Source organism: Mustela putorius, unplaced genomic scaffold, assembly GCF_011764305.1.
Source record: "Mustela putorius furo isolate JIRA1106 unplaced genomic scaffold, ASM1176430v1.1 tig00003845_pilon_pilon_pilon, whole genome shotgun sequence".
Taxonomy (NCBI): domain Eukaryota; kingdom Metazoa; phylum Chordata; class Mammalia; order Carnivora; family Mustelidae; genus Mustela; species Mustela putorius.
The window spans coordinates 94,947,542-94,971,923 of NW_025421998.1; the positions used below are offsets into that span (position 1 = coordinate 94,947,542).

At 52.9% G+C, this 24,382-nt stretch overlaps 1 protein-coding gene and 1 gene segment (V, D, J or C); both read left to right on the top strand.

Moving 5' to 3' along the window:
* Positions 1-1,313: 1,313 nt before the first annotated feature.
* Positions 1,314-5,945, top strand: LOC101684255. The segment is given in 5 exon segments: positions 1,314-1,758; positions 4,164-4,553; positions 5,091-5,108; positions 5,258-5,364; positions 5,680-5,945. Coding segments are annotated over 5 exon segments (561 nt in total).
* Positions 5,946-9,286: 3,341 nt separating this feature from the next.
* Positions 9,287-14,916, top strand: LOC101686008 (M1-specific T cell receptor beta chain). The gene is made up of 6 exons (XM_013050448.1): positions 9,287-9,296; positions 9,378-9,953; positions 13,210-13,599; positions 14,137-14,154; positions 14,304-14,410; positions 14,683-14,916. Exons 1-6 carry the CDS (start codon positions 9,287-9,289, stop codon positions 14,701-14,703), a joined length of 1,122 nt encoding a protein of 373 aa, XP_012905902.1. The 3' UTR covers positions 14,704-14,916.
* The last annotated feature ends 9,466 nt before the right edge of the window (positions 14,917-24,382 follow it).

A 24,382-nucleotide genomic window follows, 5' to 3' on the forward strand; every position in this document is an offset into this window, starting at 1 on the left:
TCTGTAAACTCAAAACTGAGCCTCAGTGGTTAAGGCAGAGGAGCGAAAGGAGATGCTACTGCCTCTCTGAGTAGTTACCTAACAGAGGGAAGCCTAGAGCTAGCCCAGAAGTAAATGAATGAGTGTTGACTCTGGTCTGTCTCCTTCACCGACTTGCGCTCTCTGTAGGGGCTTCATATCTTTCCTTGCTCAGAACTTCGTAGGAGACCACACTGTGGCTCCTTGTTTCTGACTGTCCAGGGACCTGGGCAAGCTCTGGAAGGGAGTGGGGGAGAATATGAAGCAGGGCCGGCGGCTCTGGGAGGGAAAGAGATCCACGAAGGCACCCATCTGTCCCCAAATCCCGGCTGAACTCGGCAGACGGGGGAGGTTCTGAAGTGGATCTGGGAGGCTGTGCTCTTGAGACACCCTCCATTTTGGGGAGGGGACCCGGCTCACTGTTGTAGGTAAGTGCATCAGGGCAGAGGGCTGGGAACCCACAAGGAGGGACAGGGGTCCGGGTGGAGCATCCCTCTTGGAGGTTTAGGTTAAAGCACATTTTATCAGCAAGCTCTGAATTCTTGTCTTGATGCGGGCAGGCGGGGACGGCCCCCCTCTCCAGGAATCTCTTGGACAGGCTATGCTAGGTCTGTGTTCCCCTACTGGGAGGCAGGTAGTCTCCTCTTGGGGTCCCCTTGTCCATCTCCTGTCTCCTTGGAGGATGCCCAGTCATGGCCTTGTAAATGGGAAGCCTCTCGCCTCAGAGCTGCCTTACTCCTGCTGTTTCCTCCCCGGCTCAGAAAGGAGAGGGACGGGGAGAAAGGGCTCGGGGTCACACACCCGAATCGGTCCTCTGACGTGGCATTGCACACTGCGCACTGGTCCCCCCTTCACACCTCCCAGAGCAAAATTCTGCTAAGGAAAGGGAGAGGAGAGCAGGCAGGTGTACTTGGGAGGGCAGGAATTGGATGCAGCCAAGGGAAGTTTTCCTACCGGGCTGCAGTGTTGTGTAACAATGAAAAACTGTATTTTGCAAGTGGAACCAAGCTGTCCGTCCTGGGTAAGTAAGAGGCTTCCTGGGGGGCAGGGTGTTGCAAGAGTGAAGTCCCAGGAGGACTCCCGGGACACAGCAGGGAAAAGGCTCCGGGAGTGTGGACGAGCAGAGGAGGTGCTGGAAGTTCTGGCGGACGCTAGCTTCTGGAAGGAAAGGCCCCCGAGAGCAATTCTGGGGTTTGTCACACCCTCGCTGTGCTGTGGAGCAACCAGGCCCAGCACTTTGGAGATGGTACTCAACTCTTGGTCCTCGGTAAGGAGCAGGACAGGGGTTTAGGGCTGTTGTCCCTTGGACGTAGGGTCCCCGTTTCTCCTCCCAGCCCTGGTTGCTGGGGGTCAAGTCAACTCTCTTGTCCCTGGGGAGCTTCCAAAGAGCTGTGGCGGCCACTCCTCTTGGTGCGGCTTGGAGGGTCCCTCTATTCCTCTTCCCTGAGTCTCCAGTCCTTAATATTCGCTCCTTACTCTTTCCTTGGTTCATCCTTCCTTCTCATGTGTGTGAGCGCGCGTGTGTGTCCATTCTAAGCCTGCTCCTCTTTCCCCATAGTATGCTTGGACCTTTCTCCTAACGGACCCCTCAGGTCCAGAGCCATGGTGGAGCTTGGTCCTTGGGAGCGAGGACTTGCCCTCTGGCAGGAGCCCTCCATGGGTTTTACCACGGCTGCCTGCAGCTGTGTTCCTATAACTCGCCGCTCTACTTTGGGATGGGCACCAGGCTCACCGTGACAGGTATGGGGCCGCACTCCTGGGGCCCAACTGGGGTTGTCTGTGTGTGACTGATCAGTCCAGAAGTGCAGGCGGCAGGGAACAGGGGTGTAAAGGCAGGGCTCAGAGTCACCCCTTCCCTCCTGGAGCTTCGCAGACCCTCAGGTTTACGGCTCCAGATTAACTCTTTGGGCTTGTTGTGTTCTCACTCTGCTTCTCTTTATTCTCTGGGACTCCTCTCATCTCTCCTATTTTAAGGGTGTGTTGTTTAACTTTTCTCTCATTGTCTCTCTCTCTCTCTCTCTCTCTCTCTTTTTTTTATTTGGATCTTCTCCATTTTCCCTCCTATTCTATCTCTTCACCGTTGACTCCATTTTGGTGAGTTGTTCTGTCTTCTATGTTAAAGTCCTTCTAATATCTACCACCCGCTCAGAACTCTGTGCTAGCCTTTGTCTTCCTCCTTCTCCGTCTCGACTGGCCTCCCAAGATCCATATGCGTCTTCCTGAAGTGATCTAGGGCTCCGGAGGCAGCAGGGGGCCAGACTGGTGAGACTGGGCTGATTTGAGGGGTGTTTCTGAGCCCCGAGGGTAGAAGTCCGTGTCACAGTATAGCGAGGGCTGCGGTGGGCGTCTGGGGGACACAGTGCTAGGCAAGATCAGAGGAGATACAACTGGAAACTTATGCCATCTTAGTAATAGATAATAAATAAGGTATAAAGAAGAGAAAATAGGCAGAAGGCCCCATTTTCTCAAACCTCAGGATCCATGCTGGGCTGGTAGAGGAAGGAGCCGATCACAAAACACTAACACAGCCTGAGTGTGCTTGGGGAGGAAGCGGACAGGTGGAGGGCGGGGAGTGGTGAGACGGATCTGCGCTGGGCATAGAGACAAGGCCAGAGGCATGGGGGACCTGGTCCTACCAGACTGGCTAGCTGGAGCAGAGTTTGTCCTGCAGATGGAGGCTCAGGCCAGCAAGTGTATTTTCTCACAATGAGAAAATACAAATTTCTGGGGTTTGTAATACCCGGAATCTTGGGGCTCGTGGGACAGGCTGGGGGATGCTCGAGCAACTGGAAAGTGGAAATCTCAGAATCTCTGAGATGCAGAAAATGGGGTACTAGCGCCAGCCCCTGAGGGTGTTAAATTGTTAGGGGCTAACTTCTACGGAAACCTTTGTAAAAGGCTCGGCTTACTGGGGCCATTCTTTCCATCCGTGTCATTTATCAGCACTGTCCCAGCCTTTGACCTTTTTCCAAAACTGCGTCTCAATCTTCGCATTCGAACCACGTCCCAAAATGTGGTTAAAGTGAAGACATCTGGGTTTCCCATACCTCTGCTCCAAAAAGCCATTGCTCTGGTCAATATGGAGCCAAAGAGAGGACACAGTCCATTCTGGCAAAAAGACGGGAACATGGGAAAGAGGTGTGCTTTCTCTCATCCCTCGGTGTCTTCCCAGGGGCCCTGCCTTCCAACAATTCCAGAAATTCTCCCCTGTATCACACAGGAAAAGGGCCCAGGGCTTCACAACATGAGCTCTCTGACGACACGGCCCTTAGACTTTGAAATTCGTTCATACCCAGCAAATATGACCTGAACCAGGATTTCCAAAGCTGGCAGGGAAGCTTGCTGGGCACTGGAAGGAAAAAAGGGTTGGACCCATGGACAGTGTCTTTTATGGGATTATAGCCACCCTGGGCAAGCTACCGCACACCCCGCGTGTCCTAGTGTAAATGGAATAAAGGTGAAACATCGGATACATTATACCCAGCGGATTCTAGGCTCCTCAAAGCAGGTTACATGTTTAACTTACACATACACACACATGGGAAAGAAAAGGAAAAAAAAGTGAGTTGGGAAAAGCATTTAGAACAAAGTATAGTCAGATACAACCGGGCAGTGTCTCCTCCAGGCAGCAAAAGCTAGTTCTCTTACGTGCTATCGCAAGAACAGACACGCAGACACTTTGTACAAAAGGAAAGTGATAATTAGAAAAAGTTGATTTGGTTCCTGGGATCGTGTTGCTGGAGAGAATCATCAGCCTCAAATCCCAAGCTCATTCAGCTGTACCATAGGAAGAACCGATAGTCACCCACTGAAGAGGGCTCTAAGCAAGGGAGAGAAACAGATAGACTCTCATGATCGAAATGGAACAAGGCCTTGAGAAAGAGACTCTGTCAAGAAAGCCAAGGAAATCAGGACACACTGCTACCTTAGGGGCTGGAAGACGCAGTCGGCAGGATGCCTCCATGGGGTAACCAGGACGAGGGGCAAAGCTGAGTGAGAACAGAACGAGACAGGACCTACTACTATATAATTTGGCTTTAGGATGACTCCATTTCCAGCTCTCTCTGTCTCTCTTTATTTCTGTCACTGTCCCAACCCCAGACAGCTGTCAGACCAGTCCTGTCCCAAATCCTTTCCCCTTGCAGAGAATCTGGAAAAGGTCAAACCTCCCACGGTCACAGTGTTTGAACCGTCAGAAGCAGAGACCTCCCGAACCCAGAAGGCCACACTCGTGTGCCTGGCCACCGGCTTTTACCCCGATCACGTGGAGCTGAGCTGGTGGGTGAATGGGAAGGAAGTCCAGAATGGGGTCAGCACGGACCCTCAGCCCTACAAGGAGCGGCTGGATGAGAATGACTCCAGCTACTGCCTGAGCAGCCGGCTGAGGGTGTCCTCTGCCTTCTGGCACAACCCTCGCAACCACTTTCGCTGCCAAGTCCAGTTCCACGGGCTCGGGGACAATGACGAGTGGCAGAACAGCCAACGGACCAAACCCGTCACCCAGAACATCAGTGCCGAGGCCTGGGGCAGAGCAGGTGAGCGGGTCTGGGGGCTGGGCAGACAGTGAGCTGAGCACAGAAAGGCAGTGCCCAGGCAGACACGGGACAGGGCAGGAAGACCAAAGCCCAGCATGAGGGTGAATGGGCACCCCGGGGCTAAGTCCTCCCCCAGATCCTCAGCCCAGCAGAGCCCTGCAGCTGGGCCCCCTTCACTGTATGAGCCTGTGTGGCTCAGCACCGATGGGGGTGCCCCCAGCCCCTCTGTGCCACCACGTTCCACAGAGTTCCAGGATGGCATGGCTCCACGGGCACAGCACCAGAAAGACAATCTAGGTGTCTAGTCTAGTCTCTTCTGTGTCTAGTCTCTTCTGTGAGAAGCCCAGTCGGAGCCTGGGGTCCGTGCTGACCAGAAGGCTGACTTGCTGCATTAGCATTTGTGTCTGGCTCGTTCTTAAAGGAAGCACAGCTTCCAAATAGTTTTGCATTAGCTTCAGGTGTGCCCAGCGTGGCGACTTTCCGTCTGCTTTAGAAGATGGGGTCTCTCACCCATTCCCTCCCCCTTCTCTCTTTCAGACTGTGGCTTCACTTCGGGTAAGTGACCGTCTCCTCTGCTTGCTCTGCGTCTCCCATGGTTTTGTCCCGGAAGCCGAGCACGGAGAACCATGGCCCCTGGGGTGGGGGTGGAGAGGCCCGAGACACATGCTCACAGGTCCCTGTGTGCTCTCCTTTCCTACCCGCAGTGTCCTATCAGCAGGGCATCCTGTCTGCCACCATCCTCTATGAGATCCTGCTGGGGAAGGCCACCCTGTACGCTGTGCTGGTCGGTGCCCTGGTGCTGATGGCCAAGGTAAGGAGGCGGGCAGGATGGGACTCTGGAGGTGACACTTGAAACACAGCAACTCAGAGCTGTGAGTAGTCAGAGATCCCGCAGGCAGTCAGTGGTATCAGGAGAAGAAGACAGAGGTCCACCCACATGCCTCAGCAGATGTATTGTACCTCCGGGATCACAGTGGGAAAACCAGGCAGAGAGGGAGAAGCTGAGGTCACCTGAGAACCCAATGAACATTGTAAAGAGCTCTACCATTCACCCTGTCAGCAGACCATCCTACTTCCTCTCAGTTCCCGTCACTCCTGGTAACCCCTGAAACCTTCTCTTCTTCAGGTCAGGAGAAAGGGTTCCTGAAACTACCTCAGAGGCAGAGGCGGGAGCTTCCAGCTTGCTATTCCCCAGTATGGATTCTCCTTTTTCGACTTCTAGCCAGTGCTTCTCAAGAGCTGTTTTCATCTCTCCGTTCACCCCAATAATTACCCACTATGTTCCTGAACACCTGGATGCTGATGACCCAAATCTCCCTAACCCAGGGGGACCCCTAGTGTGACTAAATTGACTGTTGACTGAATCAATAAAAATGATGTGTTCTGGCTTGACTCCGCCTTATGAGTGTCTTGATACATCTTCTGCCCATATCGGGCCTCCCATGTGACTCCTCCCATGTGACTCCTCCATGTGAATACCTTTTAGAAATAAAAGGTATTGGACACCTGGGTGGCTCAGTCGTTAAGCATCTGCCTTCGGCTCAATCATGATCCTGGGGTCCTGGGATTGAGTTCTGCATCGGGCTCCCTGCTCAGCAGGAGCCTACTTCTCCCTCTCCCACTGCCCCTGCTTGTGTTCCCTCTCTCACTGTGTCTCTGTCAAATAAATAAATAAAAATCTTAGAGGGAAAAAAAAAAAAAAAAGGAAAGAAGAGGTATTAAAGGAAAGAGCAGGTCCCTCTAGTACCAGGGCTGAGCGACTGAGTCTGAGGCTACCCTGCCCCTCCCTGTCAGGAGAACTTGAGTAAACGTATATGGGGGTGATGGGACTGAGGAGGCTTACTCAAAAACAGCCCAGAAAAACAGTGACATTTTCTATAAGGACACCTGGGTGGCTCAGTTGGTTGAGCAGCTGCCTTCGGCTCGGGTCATGATCCCAACGTCCTGGGATCGAGTCCCACATCGGGCTCCTTGCTCAGCGGGGAGCCTGCTTCTCCCTCTGCCTCTGCCTGCCATTCTGTCTGCCTGTGCTCGCTCTCTTCCCCTCTCTCACTCTGATAAATAAATAAAATCTTAAAAAAAATTTATAAAGAATTTCCTGTACTACCTGGACCAAGCTGCTCTAAGGAAGAGTCTACTTCCACAGGTATATCCCCCAACAACTGTTCACTTACTTGTGGCTAAGAAGCTTGCCTTCATACCTATCACCCATGTTCCTTTCAACTGTCTCCCTGAGTACGCTACCGTCTTCTCTTGTCACCAAGCAGGCTTCCCGGCCAAGAAAAGAAGGCACTGACTTGGAGTTGGAATCTCAAGTAGCACATGTGTCTTCCAGTTTACATTACAAATCTGTTGATGAGTTTCTCTCTAGTGAATTACATGGGTGTAAAAACGTGCCCTGATCACTCCTGGAAGGATAGAAAATAAAGGTCCCCGAAACCAAGAGTCTGCCCTATTGCTATTTCGAGGAATCCTCTAAGAGCTCTTTGTTGTCTCATGGTCACTGTGGTGACGCACGGTCCTGGGGATGGCATCTAGGCAGTAGTCCTCTGCTACCTCACTCCGTGCATACCCCACTCCTCTCACCCTGCGTCCTGGAGCCACCTGCACTCCATCACCTGGAGGCACATAGTAGTACTCCAACTCCTACTTACTCTTGAAGATTTAGCCCCAACATCATCCCCTGTAAGAAGCCTTCTCAGGTGCTTCTTTACCTGAATTAGCCATCTACTCTCTTGCTCACAGGACTGGAACGCATGACTTTCTCTCTCCATTGCAATGCATGAGGCATTCACATGAGTGTGCACACTTCTATAACACATATGTATGTGTACATGTATTTACATACATGTGCCTGTGCACGAACCCATTCAAGCACACATCATTGCAATGTCCTGCTATTCACCTTCAAGAAAATAAAGAGATCCAAGTCATAGACCCTAGGGAACCTACCTGTTCTGGAGGGGATCATTCAGGATTAGAAACAGTCAAAATACAAAGTGGCACTTTCCGATAGAAATGGGAGCTGTCTGAAATGCAGTCAGAGGCTAGTACTCAATTTCCTACTGGGATCATCAGGGGAGTGTCTGAGAATGTGGCAAACTCTTCCGCAGAAAGAATTGGTCTAATCAACCCTGTGGGAAGGTGGTCGTGACAGTCAGAGACATGAACCAGAGCTGAAACCACAGGGTCAGGTACTTGAAGGTGCTTAGCCGGGGACGGCGACGAGGTTCAGAGACAGGAGGGAAGAGATGTTAGGCAGGCTGATGCGGTCGCCTCAGAGGTGAACTCGGCTCCTTGCCATCAGCCTGGGGCCGGGCACATAGGAGGTGTTCATGCAGGGTGTGGGATACATGAAGCATAAGGAGCTTGGACTCTCTTCGGGGAGCAGTGGGGAATTACAGAGTCTGCTTGTCCCCAAGCCACAAGCTGCCGTCACCTGCTTTTTGGAGTCCACCCCTCGCTCCTCCCGCCCCGCGTCACTATAAATGCCGTTCTGTGCAGGTGGGCACCGTGAGTCCCAGAGGGGAGACCTTGTGACACAGAGGGTCTCCTCACAGTGGTGTATGTTCTGCCACAGGGCCTCTCTGCCCACCCCCTTCACCAGCACCATGACCTTCCCCAACCCCTCCCCACTTTAAATGTACTCTGAGTTGGCTCCCAGCCCCACTCAGTCTAACCTCTGTCACCTGCACTTCCTGTCTGTGCCCAGTGGTTGGGGGGAGGGGACCAGAGGGAAGGAAACATTTTTGTATCCTGTTGTAACATTGTGGGAGCTGGGGGGGGGCACGATGACTCAGGTAGAGGGGGTGCTTTTACAAAAAGCTCTGCCTCAGAAAATACCTCCACCTTGCCCTGGGAACACAGCTCCTGGATGGGGAGTGGCTAGGAGGTGTCTCTAGAGCTGGTCCCTGATATGCTCTCGCAGGGACCTGGACTGGGTGAACATCTCTGCATCTCCCAGCTCCAGACAGCTTCCCAGGAATGTGAAGGGCCCACACATCAAATCGGGGTCATCATCCAGCACTCTTCAGAAAAACCTGCCCTTGACAAAAGTACTTACACGTGCGTTATTTATTAAGAACTCACAACAACATTGCACAAAACGTAGTACCCCCTTTTTCAGATGAAGGAAAGAAGGCCAGAAAAGTTGCAGGTCCCGTAAGTAGTAAGAGACAGGGTCCTTCCTGGAACACGTCCCAACTCCAGCCCCAACCCCCAGCACCAAGCTCAGTTCATTTTACGCCTCCACTGTACTGTCCCCAAGCCAAGCTGATTCTCCTCGGCACACTGGAGATGACCTCCTGTAGCATCTAGATGACTATGTCCAGCTAGCTCTGACGGTGGGGGGACAGAAGCCCAGGAAGGAGACGGACAGAGCATCCCCAGCTTGCGCCAAGAGAAGCAGGGAGGAGCAGAAATTCTTGGCAGCCCCTGACCACTGTGCTCATACAGCGAGCAGCACTTTGGGCCAGGGACCCGGCTCACAGTACTAGGTAAGAAAGCCTCTCCCGGTGGGAAGGCGGGTGGGGTGCCCAGCCTGGACCACCCTCGGGACCCTGGCCCTAGAGGAGTGGGTGCTCGCCCCTTCCAGGTCCCTAGTCCGGGAAGGCGGGTTTGTGCCTGGCTCCCCAGAGCTGTGCAAACACAGGACAGCTGTACTTTGGGGCCGGTTCCAAGCTGACGGTTCTGGGTAAGGAGGTTAGCTGGGGTCAAGTTCTCCGCGGGACGGGATGGACCCAGGTGGGCAGCTGCCCGGCTCCGTGAGGGGCTGTGCTCAGAGGCGGGGCTCAGCGCCTGGGCCTTGATCCCGGGTTCTTCGAGGGAGCGGGGCGGGCGGGAGAGGGCAGCGCCAGATTCTTGTGCTGGGGCTCCGGGCCGTGAGTGGAGAAACTCAGTATTTCGGCAGGGGCACCCGGCTGACGGTGCTAGGTAAGCGAGGGTGCCCCGGGGGCGCCGGGGCGGGCGGTGGGGCAGGGGATGGCGGGCCTGTTTTTGTGCTGAGCCAGGGGGCTGTGAGCCAAAATACCCAGTACTTCGGCGCGGGGACCCGGCTGACGGTTCTAGGTGAGCGCGGCGCGCGGCGCGGCCGGGGTCTCTCGGAGAGGGGGCCCGGGGCCCTGCTTTGCAGCCTCTGCCCTGTCCTTCGGGGCCGGCAGCCGGCTGACCGTCCTGGGTGGGTGGCCGCGGGACCCGACACGAGGGCGGCGGGGTCGGAAGGGAAGGCGGCGACCCCAGGGCCCTTCCTGGCCCGGCCCCCCGGAGGGCTCCCGGCGCTGGGGCCGGGCTGCGAGCGCGAGCGGGAAGCGGCTGGGGCGCTGCGGGGGTTTGCGCGCGGGTCTGGGCCTCTGTGTTCCTACGAGCAGTATTTCGGCTCCGGCACCAGGCTCACGGTCATAGGTGAGATTTGGGCGTCTCTCCGCGTGCGCGCCGCAGCTCCGCGGACCCGGGAGACAGTGGGGTCGGCCAGGCAGGGACGCGCAGTCCGCTGTCCGCGGGGTCAGCCCTGCGCGGGGCGGGGGCCGGGTCCTCCCAAGCCCGGCACACGGGTGGAGGGTCGGGGAGCTGTGGGGCTCTTTCTCCGCGTTTGAGATACTTAGGGGCCGAGTGCGTGGGGGACTAGAGCATTGATGAGGACTCAGAGCCGCTGGACTGGGGGACGCGACTGAGAAGGGAAACCTGGGCCTGGGGGAGGGGGCGTAGGAGGGGTGTAGCTGCTACGGAGAAGGGGGACCGGCCGAGCGGGAGGGGCAGGAGCAAAGCAGGGACAAGCATGGGACTGGCGGGCACGCAGCCCAGCCGGCTCCTGGGAGAGGTAGATGGAAGGCAGGCCGTTGAACAGAGGAGAAAAGGAAGGAGAAACAAGAGAGGACTGGGGAGGCCAGAGAAATCAGATCAATGTGCGTCAGTGGAGAGAAAAGCCAAAACAAGAAGAGTTAGTTGATTTACTGCTTAGCATTTAAAATCATATTGAAAACCCTTGCCTTTCTCTCCTAAGCCGGAGAGCCCCCTGAGGGGTGTCTACAGCACCCATTCCTGCCCGCGGACTGGACTGGACCCTCAGCCACTGGGAGGCATCCCCACCCCCCATGCCTCCCTCTGCCCCCCAGCCTGAAATCTGGGACCTCACACTAAGTACTTCAGCCTCAACAGCCCAGTGGTGGAGGGGGTTCAGTTGTGGCAAACATATATTAAAATGCAGATATTTCGTTTTGTGAGGTGAGGAAAACTCCCAGGACAATCCTAAGCGCCTAGATTTGGAAAGGAGCCTCAGACATCACCTGGTGACAAGAATGTTGAGGCCAGAGAGGGGAAGAAACTCGTGATACTGGTACATTAACCTGGGTTCTTCGACAACAATGAGCCCCATTTGTTGTTAGAGTGTCATTACGCTGGATCCGATGGGGCTCAGCTAGACTTTGTCCAGGGGCAGTGCCAGAGTCCTGTGATGAGCAGGGGTGGGGAAAAGACCAGACTTTAGAGCCAGATAAACCTGATCCCAATCCCTGGATTGCTAATGATCCGATGACCTTGCGCAAATGAATCTGTGGGAAGGTCAGTCCCTTCCACTACACAAGGTTATCAGCAATACCCACCACTTGCCATTGCTGTGAGGGTGACGAACAGGAGACCCTTACATGTACAGTATCCAGGGAAGGTGTATTGTTACAGTTCGTCGACCCTTCTCTTCTCCACCCTTCCCCTAGGTGGTCGCTGGGGAGTGAGGGGAGAGGGTGAGACCAGTGCCTGAGGAGGAACAGGAGTTTGGAATGTGGATCATGGAGGGGAGGGCTGCGTAGATGCTCGTGGTGGACTGGGAACCTGAGAGAAACTTCACAATTCTGCCCGAGACCCGTCCAACCCACAAACAGCATATACAAACAGAAGCTCCCCAGTATATACACTTAACACCCACACTGAAAGCTCACCCACACCTCACAGGGACTCACAAACAAGGAAGGATAACCCAACCTTGCCCTGGCACAGAGCTGTGTAGACAAGGGCTTCAGAGCGTCCTGTTTGTCCTGCCCATTACATCAGTAAACATTGTGGGGAGCATCACGCATGACTCAAAGGACTTTGTTAACTGGGTGGGGGTCAGAGGAGTACACTCCGTAGTGCCCCGGGAGAGCGGCTACAGCTTCAGAGCCAGGTTCTTTGAGACAAGAGTGAAGACACCAGGCTGAGCAGAGAGATTGGGGGAGCTGGGCCGCGTGGCTATGAGCCTGTTACCGCCTCTGGTAAAGCAAAGACCTAGAGACATTGTAGGAGTTAGCAAGAAGGAGTTGCAGGGAGGGGAAGCTGACAGGTTGGGAAACCCGATCAGCTAAAAATGAAAAAGCAAGGCTCTTGTTAAGAATTATTTAGGATTTCAAGATAGTGACAGTGGCCCTTAAGCCAAGGGTCTTTGTAAGCATGGGGTCCTGTCCATGGGTCACACACTCATGCAGCTGCCCATGGAAGCAGGGTCCCATCCAGAGAAACATGACGTGTCTGTTAGAAGGACATTTTCTCCATCTTCCAGGCTAAATTAGATTCTCGTAAGGAGGTATTTCACCTTAACAGAATTGCTAAGAAATGAACCCCCCAAATCAGTAGAAAGCAAAGGAGAAGGATCGAATGAATGGAGAGCAGACCTAGAAGTGAGCCAGCCTCACTGGCTGAGACGGTGGTCTGGGCCTTCACCCAAGACTCTGCAGAGGAGAGGCCTTGGACAAAAATTGTATCAGGGCAGCTGCTAGCAAGACGTAACTCTGATGATCTCAGATGCTTATTTAGGAAGCTGACTGGTAGAAAAAAGTATAACATTTGGAAGCAAAGGCAGAAAGAAAGTTGACGAATCCCTGAATTTGACCTAAGGAGAGATTGCTCTCGGGGCTGAGGAGCCTCAGGAGGTGGAGGAATGGGTAGCGAGGACCTCATACCCACAAAACAAAGTCAGAAAATCTCACATTCTCATGAGTGCACCATAAAACAAAAGGGTACCTTCCCCTGAGTCCGCAACAATATGCCATCTGTAGATTCGTCGGAGTAGGAGGGTCCCCAGCCATCAGATGACCCCATGACCCCCAATTCCCCTTAACTCCTCGGCCTCTTTGATTTCAAAGCAGTTCCCAGGCTGAGGACAGGGGCTGTCTGAAAGCTGATGTCACTTAATGTCCACGGCCACTCTGGAAAGTCGGAGGCAAGATTTTCCCTTCACCAGCAGGAAAAATGATGCAGAGAAATTAAGACACTGTCCCAAAGTCACATTCATGGGCAAAGTCAGTTTTAAGATTTAGATCCTACCATTCTGATTCCAATCCTGTGCTCACGCCACTTAATAACTACTACATAATAGGGTGAAACATAGGTAAGCGCTTACTGATAGAAAAGACATCAAATAACATCAATGAGGGGACATTACTCAGAATGTCTATAGGGTGAGTACAAAGAACAGGCAGACAGAAGAAAAATTACAGAGGAGTGGGGACGGTGATGCCCAAACACACAGGACCTACTATATACTTTTGCTTTAGGATGACTCCATTTCCAGCCCTCTCTCTGTCTCTCTGTCTTTCGTTATTTCTGTCGCTGTCTCTCTCACATACACACACACACACCAACCCCAGACAGCTGTCAGACCAGTCCTGTCCCAAATCCTTTCCCCTTGCAGAGAATCTGGAAAAGGTCAAACCTCCCACGGTCACAGTGTTTGAACCGTCAGAAGCAGAGACCTCCCGAACCCAGAAGGCCACACTCGTGTGCCTGGCCACCGGCTTTTACCCCGACCACGTGGAGCTGAGCTGGTGGGTGAATGGGAAGGAAGTCCAGAATGGGGTCAGCACGGACCCTCAGCCCTACAAGGAGCGGCTGGATGAGAATGACTCCAGCTACTGCCTGAGCAGCCGGCTGAGGGTGTCCTCTGCCTTCTGGCACAACCCTCGCAACCACTTTCGCTGCCAAGTCCAGTTCCACGGGCTCGGGGACAATGACGAGTGGCAGAACAGCCAACGGACCAAACCCGTCACCCAGAACATCAGTGCCGAGGCCTGGGGCAGAGCAGGTGAGCGGGTCTGGGGGCTGGGCAGACAGTGAGCTGAGCACAGAAAGGCAGTGCCCAGGCAGACACGGGACAGGGCAGGAAGACCAAAGCCCAGCATGAGGGTGAATGGGCACCCCGGGGCTAAGTCCTCCCCCAGATCCTCAGCCCAGCAGAGCCCTGCAGCTGGGCCCCCTTCACTGTATGAGCCTGTGTGGCTCAGCACCGATGGGGGTGCCCCCAGCCCCTCTGTGCCACCACGTTCCACAGAGTTCCAGGATGGCATGGTTCCACGGGCACAGCACCAGAAAGACAATCTAGGTGTCTAGTCTAGTCTCTTCTGTGTCTAGTCTCTTCTGTGAGAAGCCCAGTCGGAGCCTGGGGTCCGTGCTGACCAGAAGGCTGACTTGCTGCATTAGCATTTGTGTCTGGCTCGTTCTTAAAGGAAGCACAGCTTCCAAATAGTTTTGCATTAGCGTCAGGTGCGCCCAGCGTGGCGACTTTCCATCTGCTTTAGAAGATGGGGTCTCTCACCCATTCCCTCCCCCTTCTCTCTTTCAGACTGTGGCTTCACTTCGGGTAAGTGACCGTCTCCTCTGCTTGCTCTGCGTCTCCCATGGTTTTGTCCCGGAAGCCGAGCACGGAGAACCATAGCCCCTGGGGTGGGGGTGGAGAGGCCCGAGACACGTGCTCACAGGTCCCTGTGTGCTCTCCTTTCCTACCCGCAGTGTCCTATCAGCAGGGCATCCTGTCTGCCACCATCCTCTATGAGATCCTGCTGGGGAAGGCCACCCTGTACGCCCTGCTGGTCGGTGCCCTGGTGCTGATGGCCAAGGTAAGGAGGCGGGCAGGATGGGACAGGCACGTTGAACATCACACATGGAAGATGAGGGGATCTCAGAGCTCACTCAGCCCTGATGTATCCTATATCTCAAGGAAATTCTAACGGGACGGTCAGAGCAAGTATGGGGATCGTTATGGGATGCTGCACCAGACGATGGGGAGAGTCAACCAGCTGTACCAAAATCAGCTCGAGAGTCAGGCCCCCTGAGCCCCCTCCGGCTGTTCATGGCCCTTGGGAATTTAATCATGCTCTTTCTTCCTCAGATCAAGAGAAAGGGTTCCTGAGACCAGCTCAGAAAATACACCCTGAATCGCTGGTCCTCCTCCCCGAGATCTCCCTAACGTGCTCCAGTCTGCGTTTCTAGAAGTTATTCTCTCTCCACCTCTTATCTCCTTCCTGCTGGGAGATCTGTCCCTTCTCTCCGCTTTCCTGCAGACTGAGCTCCTCCACCCTGAAACGGAAATAGACTGAAACAATAAAAGTGTCCTGCCAGACCATGCTGTGTCTCCGGGGTATCTATGAAGTTCTGTCCTTCAAAGATTTAAGGAAGGCCCCGCCCCTGAATCTTCTTTCGAAGCAAGGCTTCTGGCTCCTGTTCATCCTGCTTGAGGATGGGCTCCACCATCCATACCCAGGCATTCTGGGCTCCTGGAGTGTAGGGTTGGTCCAAAGGGCAAGGAGCAGGGGACACCCATGTAAGGATGGGCAGAGGCGAGCCCTAGCCCCACCTCAGGACAGGGCCCAGGATAGGGCAGCCTCTGGGTTGAATGCTTGGTCATTTTTCAATTCCAGACTCCAGTTTCATTTGTCATGTGTTTGGGTTTTATCTGTGTCTGTTGTGAATGCCCCCATCTTGTCTTGTTTTGAGATTTCAGCAGAAGATACAGCTCTATTCTGCATCCCTAGGTTAGAATCCTTAAGAAGGCACAGAGTGGGAGCTACCGGTAAGTGAAGCCCAGTGAGGTTTCACAGAAGCGGAGCATCCCTTCCTGCCCTGGGGGAGGCATGGGGAAGGGGCTGAGGGGTTGTACCTGAGCAGCCCTTCCCTTGATGGGGTAGAGAGCAGGCCACCCCAAATGCAGCATGTCAGGCACACCCGCCGGGGGCAGTGACAGTCACGTTACTGGGGTAAGCTCTCCAATCCAGTCCCATTCACTGCAGTAGAACCCTGCACTGGGGGTAGAGGGGGTGGAGAATGGATGCAATCAGGGAAAGAAGACACAGACCCACAGACCGGTGAGAGGGGCCAGGAAGGGAGGGGGAAGCTGGAGTCCCTTACTGGTGGCCTGCTTTGTTCCCAGTTTGGGGCTGGGCATTGGCACCAGTGTTGTCCGCATTCATCCCCAACATGTCCCTGGAAGCAGGGGTCCTCCCTCCTCCGCGGGTGAAGAAGCCACAGTTCGTAGATCGGATGACTGGTAAGCAGGGACACGTGGCACATTTTCTTGAAGGTGGAAATCCAGGAAGTTTGCTTCAAGTAATGGCCAGAATGGTGTGACTGTCCCCAGGTGACCGTGGAGTAGCCTCACCCCATTTCCAGTGCAGGACCCCAGGAACAGACCAAAGGGTGTGTTTGTTTCTTAGCAGTGCAGTAACAAAGGATCACAAACTTGATGGTTTAAAGCAGTAGGAATTTATTCTCTCCCAGTTCTGGAAGCCACAAGTGCAAATTCAAGGTGCCCATAGGAACGCACTCCCTTCAACAGGTCTAGGGGAGAATCTTCTCTGTTTCTCCCCACCTCTGGCATCTTGGTAGTCCTTGGCTGTGGTGGCATCTCTCCGACCTTGTGCCTGCTTCCACATCACCTTCCCATGTCCCTGTGCCTGGATTTCTCCCTTATTTTTTCATATCAAGATGGGAGTCATTGGATTTAGGACACACCCTGAATTCAGAAGGATTTCATCCTGGGATCTTTGACACGTGCACCTGCGAAGACCTTGCTTCTGAGGTTCCGGGTGGGCAGGAAGTCTCGGGGGACACTACTATTCATCTGAAAGCACCGAGTGTCCAGGAACTCGAGGGGAGGGATTCTCCAGACCCAGCTCCCACAGGCCAGGAAAGGACACAGCCCAGGGCGGAGGTGGCCTGGGGAACCCGTCACATGCCTGTAGCTTCCCATCAGTCATAATTATTTCTACAGGTCTCACACTGCAGCTCAGTTTTTTTCTTGTTGCTTATTTGTTTTTATGACTTAAAAGCCCCAAAACAGGGGACAGAGTTTAGGCGCTAGACCAGCACCTGCAAGAGCCATGCCTCTCGTGCTTTAGACACACGTGGTGTCTCCTCACGAGGCTGGGGCTAGGAGAGGGACAACTGAAAGGACAAGTAAGCTCCTCAGAGAAAAGAGGGCGTTGTAGGGACCAGAGGGGGTGGCCTGCGACAGGTGTTTGTGGGTCCAGAGCAGTGAGGAGGGTGAGCAGGAGCAGGACAGAGATGGAGGAGAAGATACCCCACACAGGAGGAAAACGGGCTCTACAGGCTGGGTGATCCTCCCTGGGGTGTGCATTAGCAGCTGGGTGGATGTGAGCGGACATGCCTGTGGGCACCCGGGGTTTGCCAACGGGAGGGACATGAAGGATGAAGGAATGTCCTCAGGCGGATGAATGACCCCCCACCCTCCTGCTCCTGGATACAGAACGGAGCTGGAGAAAGTTACAAACATCATCTGGGCCCCACTGCACACCCTGTTTGACCCAAGGAGAGTCCCCTTCCCCATAACCTTACATCTGTCGGCTTGTCTCCCTCCGACAGCAAGCCCCAGCCTCCCCAATATTCAACTCACAGCATTAGGATGTTAACCTCTTCTGCCTCTGCCCCTCTCTCTGGAATCCAAGTAGGTCCTTCTGGACCAATTCTGGGCATCTGTCCATCCTTCCCCAGGTGAAAGTGAGCAACGGCAGGTTAGATGCAAGGTGATCATATCATTTAGAGCACAAATAGAGACACTACTGAGGGTGAGAGATAGGATTCTGGGACAAAAGAAGGGAATTAGCAGGTGCCTGGGTGGCTCAGTAGGTTGAGCAGCTGCCTTTAGCTCAGGTCATGATCTCAGGGTCCTGGAATTGAGCCCCGTGTAGGGCTCCCTGCTCAGTGGGGAGTCTGCTTCTCCCTCTGCCCCTCCCCCTCGCTCATGCATGTACTCGGTCTCTCAAATAAATTAATAAAATCTTTAAAAAGAAAAAGAAGAAGTGAATCAGGATTGTCCCAACAAACTGGGACACACTCCCATTCCAATTAAAGATTCCAAATTCCAAATTCCAAAGAATTTCTGGGTCCAGAGAATGGGAAGCACCGAAGCGATCCCTCATGGGCCTAAGCCTGTCTGCCTGTTCTAGTCTCAAGGCTCATCTAAACTTCATATCATCCAAGAAACCTGTGGGCAGAAGGTAGCCCAGGGGCAGCTCCACAAGTGAGACCAGTACCGGGCAAGGCATGCTTCTTGACTGATGAGACCTAGAAGCCAGCTTTCTCTAGGACGACGCCTGGGGTCCCCAAGTTCTCACCATTCCCCACCTTGGGGACTCACCTTGGGCAGACTCTAGGAGAGGAACCTCAACCCTGTGACCCTTAGAGATTTACTTAGAAACTAAGAAGCAAAGGTGAGCCTCCAACTGGTCACATTGTCAGGAGATCATCCTGGTAGGGAGTGAGGTTCCTGTGGGGAAGGTCTGCTCAAGCCACAGTCGCTTGCCCAGAAAAATTTTCCTATCAGCACTACGTATCTGTGAAAGACTCACATGCCTTCCTCCTGCAGGGCTCATGGCCAGGCTACACAGGCTGGGCAGTGGGGATGGGGCAGAAGGTGCTGGGACCATCCAAGAGGCAAAGACTTTTTTTCTCTTAAGTAAGTGATTAGGGAAGAAGGAGGGAAAGAAAACAAAACAAAAAGGATTTTAGAACAAGAAACGATGGAAAATGAGCAATGGATCCTGGTAAATATTAATATCTCCATTTCCTGCCCTGAGGCATTTCCCTATTTTTCCTCTTCCATAGGGACCCAGGGAAGGGCAGCCTGACTGATCTCAGCCTCTAACAATCAGTGTGACACACAGCCCTAAACGTCCTGTGTAGGAGGAAATCATGAGGTCACTACTTAGGGACGGATGTGGGAACAGAGGGTTGGAACTTGAAACCAAAAACACACTCAAGCCTACGTATTTTCATGTCCGGGTGCTAGGAGATGCTAGCGGGGATCAGGAATGGCTAAAACCCCCAGGTCAATTCTTAGCACCTCTACGGACCTATGGATGAATTGCTCTTCTGCTCACCCACTGACTTCTTCTCAACCTTCATGACCAAGTTCACTTTTACCCTGTCCATGAAATCACTCTATGCCCATATAAGAAGACTCATGGTATGGAAGGCCACCGAGCCCAGGCAACAGTTTTAATTACAACTCATTCCCATTGTTTGTGGCAGTCTCCTGAAGTTACTGGAATGGTAATTTCTGGGTCTTAACACCCCATAATCTGAAATGTTATCCACCCCATCTGGGCCCCAAACACACAGAATTTCCTGCCTCAGTGTAGGGCTGGATATCCTCCCCTCCATCTTGGAGACTTTCTGTTCTCAAGCTGTGCTTATGGATCGGAGGTCCCCAGGTTCCTTAACACACCATTCCTCTCTGCTTTTCCTGAGGATTTATGGCACCTGGCCACATCCTGAATCATCGCCCTGCAACAGAGGACTTAGTCTCTGCTCACCACACACCCACAGTCCCGGCTACATGGGGACTGTCCCCCATTTCTGTCCACTGTCCTGACTTTCATTGTACCTGAAGTCCTAAAAAGGTTCCCTCCATGGGGAGGATGGGGTCACAGGGACAAGAGAGTGGGTCTGTGTGTCAACAAGAGCCCACAGCCATGACTACCGCCCCAGGGGCGTCCTCAGCCAGCTCTAAGTATGTCCTCTTTGAGTCTGAGGGGTGGTCTTCACAGGAGACTCCCCTCTGGGGCTTTCTGTGGGCCTAGCGCCTACTCTTCCTGAACAGACTCGCTGTCGGAAGGAAGTGGCTTTTTAAAATGGTGGCTTGAGGGGCACCTGGGTGGCTCAGTGGGTTAAGCCTCTGCCTTTGGTTCAGGTCATGATCTCAGGGTCCTTGGATCGGGCCCCACATCAGGCTCTCTGCTCAGCGGGGAGCCTGCTTCCCCCACCCCAGCCCCACCTATCTCTCTGCCTACTTGGGATCTCTGTCTGTCAAATAAATAAATAAAATCTTAAAAATAAAATAAAATAATAGAATAGTGACTTGAGGGTGGTCCTGGGCTTGACCCTTTCTGCCCAAGTCCTGGGCCACTCCAGCAATTACAGCTGGGTCCTCTGCACCCTCATTCCCATGGCGAGACTTCCTCTTGATGGGGTTTGGGAATTACACACACTCTTGCTGGTAAGGGTTCTTGTATCCCCCCCCAAGTTACGTCTGACCTGTCCTGGGAACAGAGAGCGCTCTCTCTGCCTGAGTCACCGTTTCATCACTGGATGGCTCTCACGAAGAATTCTGTCCTGTTTCCGGATCCATCGGTCTCACTGTCCTAGCTGTCACACCCCACATTGGCCATCACCATACTCCCAGGAGAGCACGTCCTGTGCTAGCTAGCAAGCTCACCCCAGCCGAGTCTACACATCTATGAGAGACAGAAAAAACACCTTTAAAAGCTGGAGTCTGCAGAGGAGGAAAAGCCTAGAACAGAGACAGCACATTATGGTAACAAAGAATATGCACTCGTAAGCCAGAGAGAACCCGGTTGAAGCCTTAGATCCGCACTCATCAGCTTTGTGACCACCTCTGAGCCTCAGCTTCCCTTCCTATGCAATGGGCTGAATCACAAGACCAACTTCATTAGGTGGTTTCATCTTATGAAGGCACACAACACGCAAAGCTGCTCTTATAGCCTCGATAAATATTAGCTACTATTACAAAAATTATTATCAGCCTAAAGTTTATTTTCTGGCTAAATAGTTCTAGTTCTCTCTCAATGTTTTTCTCATAGGGCCCAGTTCTGAGCACTTCCAACACTCCACAGCTCAACCACTCTCTTCAAGAAACATCTATGTTTGTTTTCACTCTTCTGCTTTTCTAAGAGCGTGCTGTTCAGAACGGAATACAGGTCCAGGTGGCTTCTGACCCACAGAGAGTAGAGGGAGAGCTTACGTCCTTAGTCTTGGTATTGTCTACACTGAGTCCCTTTGGGCAATTTTCAACATCCTGTACCCACTCACACCACTCACTTTGACTCAGACCCTGGGTCTTTCTCACAGGCCCTGCTGTGAGCCATCCACTTGCTACCCTTCCTGGGTGCAAACAGTTGTTTTTCTCTTTTGGGGGGCTTGGAGATGAGGGGAGACAGGGAATACTTGTTTAGCCTTATCACAGTTCTTCAGCTCATCTCTCCAACCTGTCTGGTTTCTGAAGAGTCTAATTCTGCGCGTCATGGTATCGACCCCTCCATCCTGATGCCACTCAGGTCTGGGGGCTGCACCTGGAGGGACTCCTCCACAAGCGGCTCATAACATGCACAGCAAGACCACAGCTCAATATGGAGCCCATGTTCCTCTAAGCTTGGTCTGAGATCCAGGAGCTGCTCAAACACAGAGAATTAGCTTCTGGTCCTGCTCTGTCCCCAGCTGCATGGCCCCTTTTCTCTTTTTGCTTCCTGGGGCTTCTATCACCTTGTCTGTGAAGGGAGGAGATGGGTAAAAGGAGGCCTAAAAAGTCTGCAAACTCTACTTTAGATTCAGTGATTCAAAGTCTGCAGGTCCCAAATCACCGTGAGGAAGAAAACTCCGGGAATCCAAGTTCTCCCCAGATGCACATTATTCACACAGTGACATAGCCTCAGGGGCTGTCTCTTGGGGGAGGAGGCTGGTGTGGACCGTGGAACCCCACTGTTAAGGCTCCTGGAACCCTGAAACCTGTTCCTGCAGGAAGGAGGCAGGGCTGGACTGTGAATGGGGAGAGGAAAATAGTGTTTGAAGGACAGAGGCCTTGAATCCAAGGCGGGAAGTAAAAAGGTGCAGGTTGGGGTCTTTTAGGAGACAACTGGGGCAGGTTTGGGGATGTTCGAGCCCAGGGCTGGCAGCTGAGCTCTTTATCTCTGAGCAACATCACAACAGCTTCCCAGCTGCCCGTAGCTCATCTCAAGAGCTCACAACAGGATGCGGTTTGACATTTAGTAGGTCCTGCATCTGGGGGGGCCTGTGAAAGCCCTCCCCCTCACCCCCCTTCTGAGCATAATGAAAACCACTCACCACATCCTGCCCCAACCCCTTCCCTGCCACTCTTTCTGCTGAGCCTCCCGTGAGCACTGGGGCAGTGGAAAGAGAACCACAGAGGGAGAGGAAAGGCCCTTTAGAGGGGGATCCGGGCACCTCAGCTCCCCGTGCAGACCACCCCACCCCCAACTCCACATCTGCACCTGCTGGAGGTGACCCCGAGATCAGAGGCTGCAGCAGGCACCATGGAGATAGTGAAGAATGAAAACAGCTGCAAACCGCTCTGACCCACTTGGGGTCCCTCTTGGCTCCACATCACTTGAGCAACTCCTTCCTCCCACCTGCTCCCACAATGTACACCCCCACCACCTCCCCCCTCCCCGATTGCGCCCTCCTACTTCCTTCCATTCATCTAATGAGAGGTGCTAATGAGTCACAGGAAATGCAGCCCAGATAATCAACAGACTGAACATGGGCAGTCCCTGGGTATCTGAGCTGGTGTCTGTGTGCTGGACTCCCCGAGAGTCCCGCTGAGGCCTGCGAGAACTGTGTGATGGGTATTTCCTATCCCAGCTGGCCAAGAGGAGGAGGGAGAACATACTGCAGAGAGAACAGAAAACCAGACAGAGAGAATCCCCTGAAGAAGGGAGTGGGAAATGACAGGCTATGTCACAGGCTAAGGGTGCTTGGGCTACACTATACTCAACGCAAAGCATATCATCCTGGACAAAAATAGGAAGCAGCCCATTTTCAGCACCACCAGCTCTCCAACACCGGCCCTTCCTGTCTTCCTCAGCTGTTGAGAGCTCCTGGCTCATTCCCTATCAATCCCATGAGTGCCTGAGATCTAGGCAAAACAACTTGAGAGGAGCTCCTTTGGCCCCCAGCACGTGGCTTCTGGATCTTCCACGTGGCAGTGGCCTAGGAATAACATGCATGGGACTGTGATCCTGGCAGGCCTCCAAAGTCAGCCAAGAATGGGGTCCTGGAAGCTCTCCTATAAAGGAGCCAGATTCATCTGCTCCAGGCACAAGTGAGATTGATGAATTCCTGGCAGCATCTGCCATCCTGAGCTGGTTCCCTTTGTCCCTGCAATTAAGGTGATGGCAGATTTCTGAGTCCTGAGACATAGGGAAACCGTTAGGGACTGAGGACTCTTATTCATGAATAAGGACAGATAACATGGAGGATGTTAACTTGTTTTGATGAACTTGGATGGCTTTCAAGCCTCTCCTTGACAAGTCTCCCCTTACCTATTAATGCCCTCCTGTCTCTCTGTCACTCCACTCTGTGCAATGATCAGGGTGTCCACTCTCTGCTTTTCTAGAACTCACAATATTCACGGGGCACCCCACGTTTCTCTTCAAACAGATTCTCCAGCTGAGAATGTCATTTTGCTTGTCTAAACGCTAGCCTCCTGAAAAGCTAACCATCACTAAAACCTCTCTTTTGTGAAGTTTTCCAGAACTTCTGAATATCTTATGGGAATGAAAACCTGTCTTACCTCTCCTACCCCTTGACGAGTAGGGATTACCAGGAATAGCTCCCTGTGAAGGATTCTGAAGCTGCATCAAACCCCTCCAGAAGCCACTAGCATGTGAATGCGTACCACACAGGGTACAAGTTTCACCAGCTTGCCATCCAAGAATATTCAGCATTTTTAAATATTTGGTACATAGCCTAAAATTTCATGTGTTTTTTTTTTAATAAGTCTTTCTTTTGGGTGAGTTGGGACCGAAATATCTTTGTAAGCTAAGAGAGGAATACAATGTCTGTTGAAAATTGGACCCTGTGATAGGGCTTTCAAACACCAACATCTCATTTAATACACTGAATCCAGTGAGGGAAGTTTGACAGGTGAGGAAAAAGAGAGATGAGATAATTAGCCCAAGGCTTAAACCAACTGGTAAATTTAGACTCAAAAACCAAGGTGCTTTAAAAATACAGACAGATGGGGCGCCTGGGTGGCTCAGTGGGTTAAGCCGCTGCCTTCGGCTCAGGTCATGATCTCAGGGTCCTGGGATCGAGCCCCGTCGGGCTCTCTGCTCAGTGGGGAGCCTGCTTCCTCCTCTCTCTCTGTCTGCCTCTCTGCCTGCTTGTGATCTCTGTCTGTCAAATAAATAAATAAAATCTTTAAAAAAATAAAAAATAAAAATACAGACAGAAAAGGTCAGGGAATGAGGAGAGAAGTGATTAAGGGAAGCACAGGACATGTGGGCCAGTAGAATCGCTCACAGGACACTGGTCTCTTTGTCAAAAACCACTGACAGGTACAGCCTGAAAAGTAACAAAGGTGCCACACCAGTGTCAGAGGTTAATAACCGGCAACCGGGGGGACAGAGGGACAAATGTGAGGACCGGCTCCGCTATCCGCCCGCTCAGTGTTGATGTGACTCGAAGCCTCTTCTAAATCCTGAAGTCCACGAACTGAAAGGAGTCCGGCAGCACTGTTTGAGGGAGAGCTCTGACTCTGCTAATGTTCCACGATCAGCGAACAAACGTCAGCCTGAAACGTTGTTTACTTTTAAGCGTGAACCAAACTTGAGTTGCAAACGCATCTTTGCTTTTGTGATGGGAGCACTACTGCTTGCCTTCGTAAATTAGTATTTTCACACATGGGGGAGAAAAAAGCCAACCAAGTGCCTTGAGGAAGCCACTCTGGGACGACTACGCCCAGCACCGTCTTGAGTGCCCTGTGTTTTTCTTGCTGGTCCCTATAATGGCTCGGAGTGCCCAGTGAGTGCGAGCTG

Excerpts from the sequence above, each read along its gene's own strand:
- LOC101686008 (XM_013050448.1), top strand. Across the intron at positions 9,954-13,209 it reads CACCAGGCTCACGGTCATAG|AGAATCTGGAAAAGGTCAAA; the intron begins GTGAGATTTGGG and ends TTCCCCTTGCAG. Across the intron at positions 14,411-14,682 it reads CCCTGGTGCTGATGGCCAAG|ATCAAGAGAAAGGGTTCCTG; the intron begins GTAAGGAGGCGG and ends TTTCTTCCTCAG.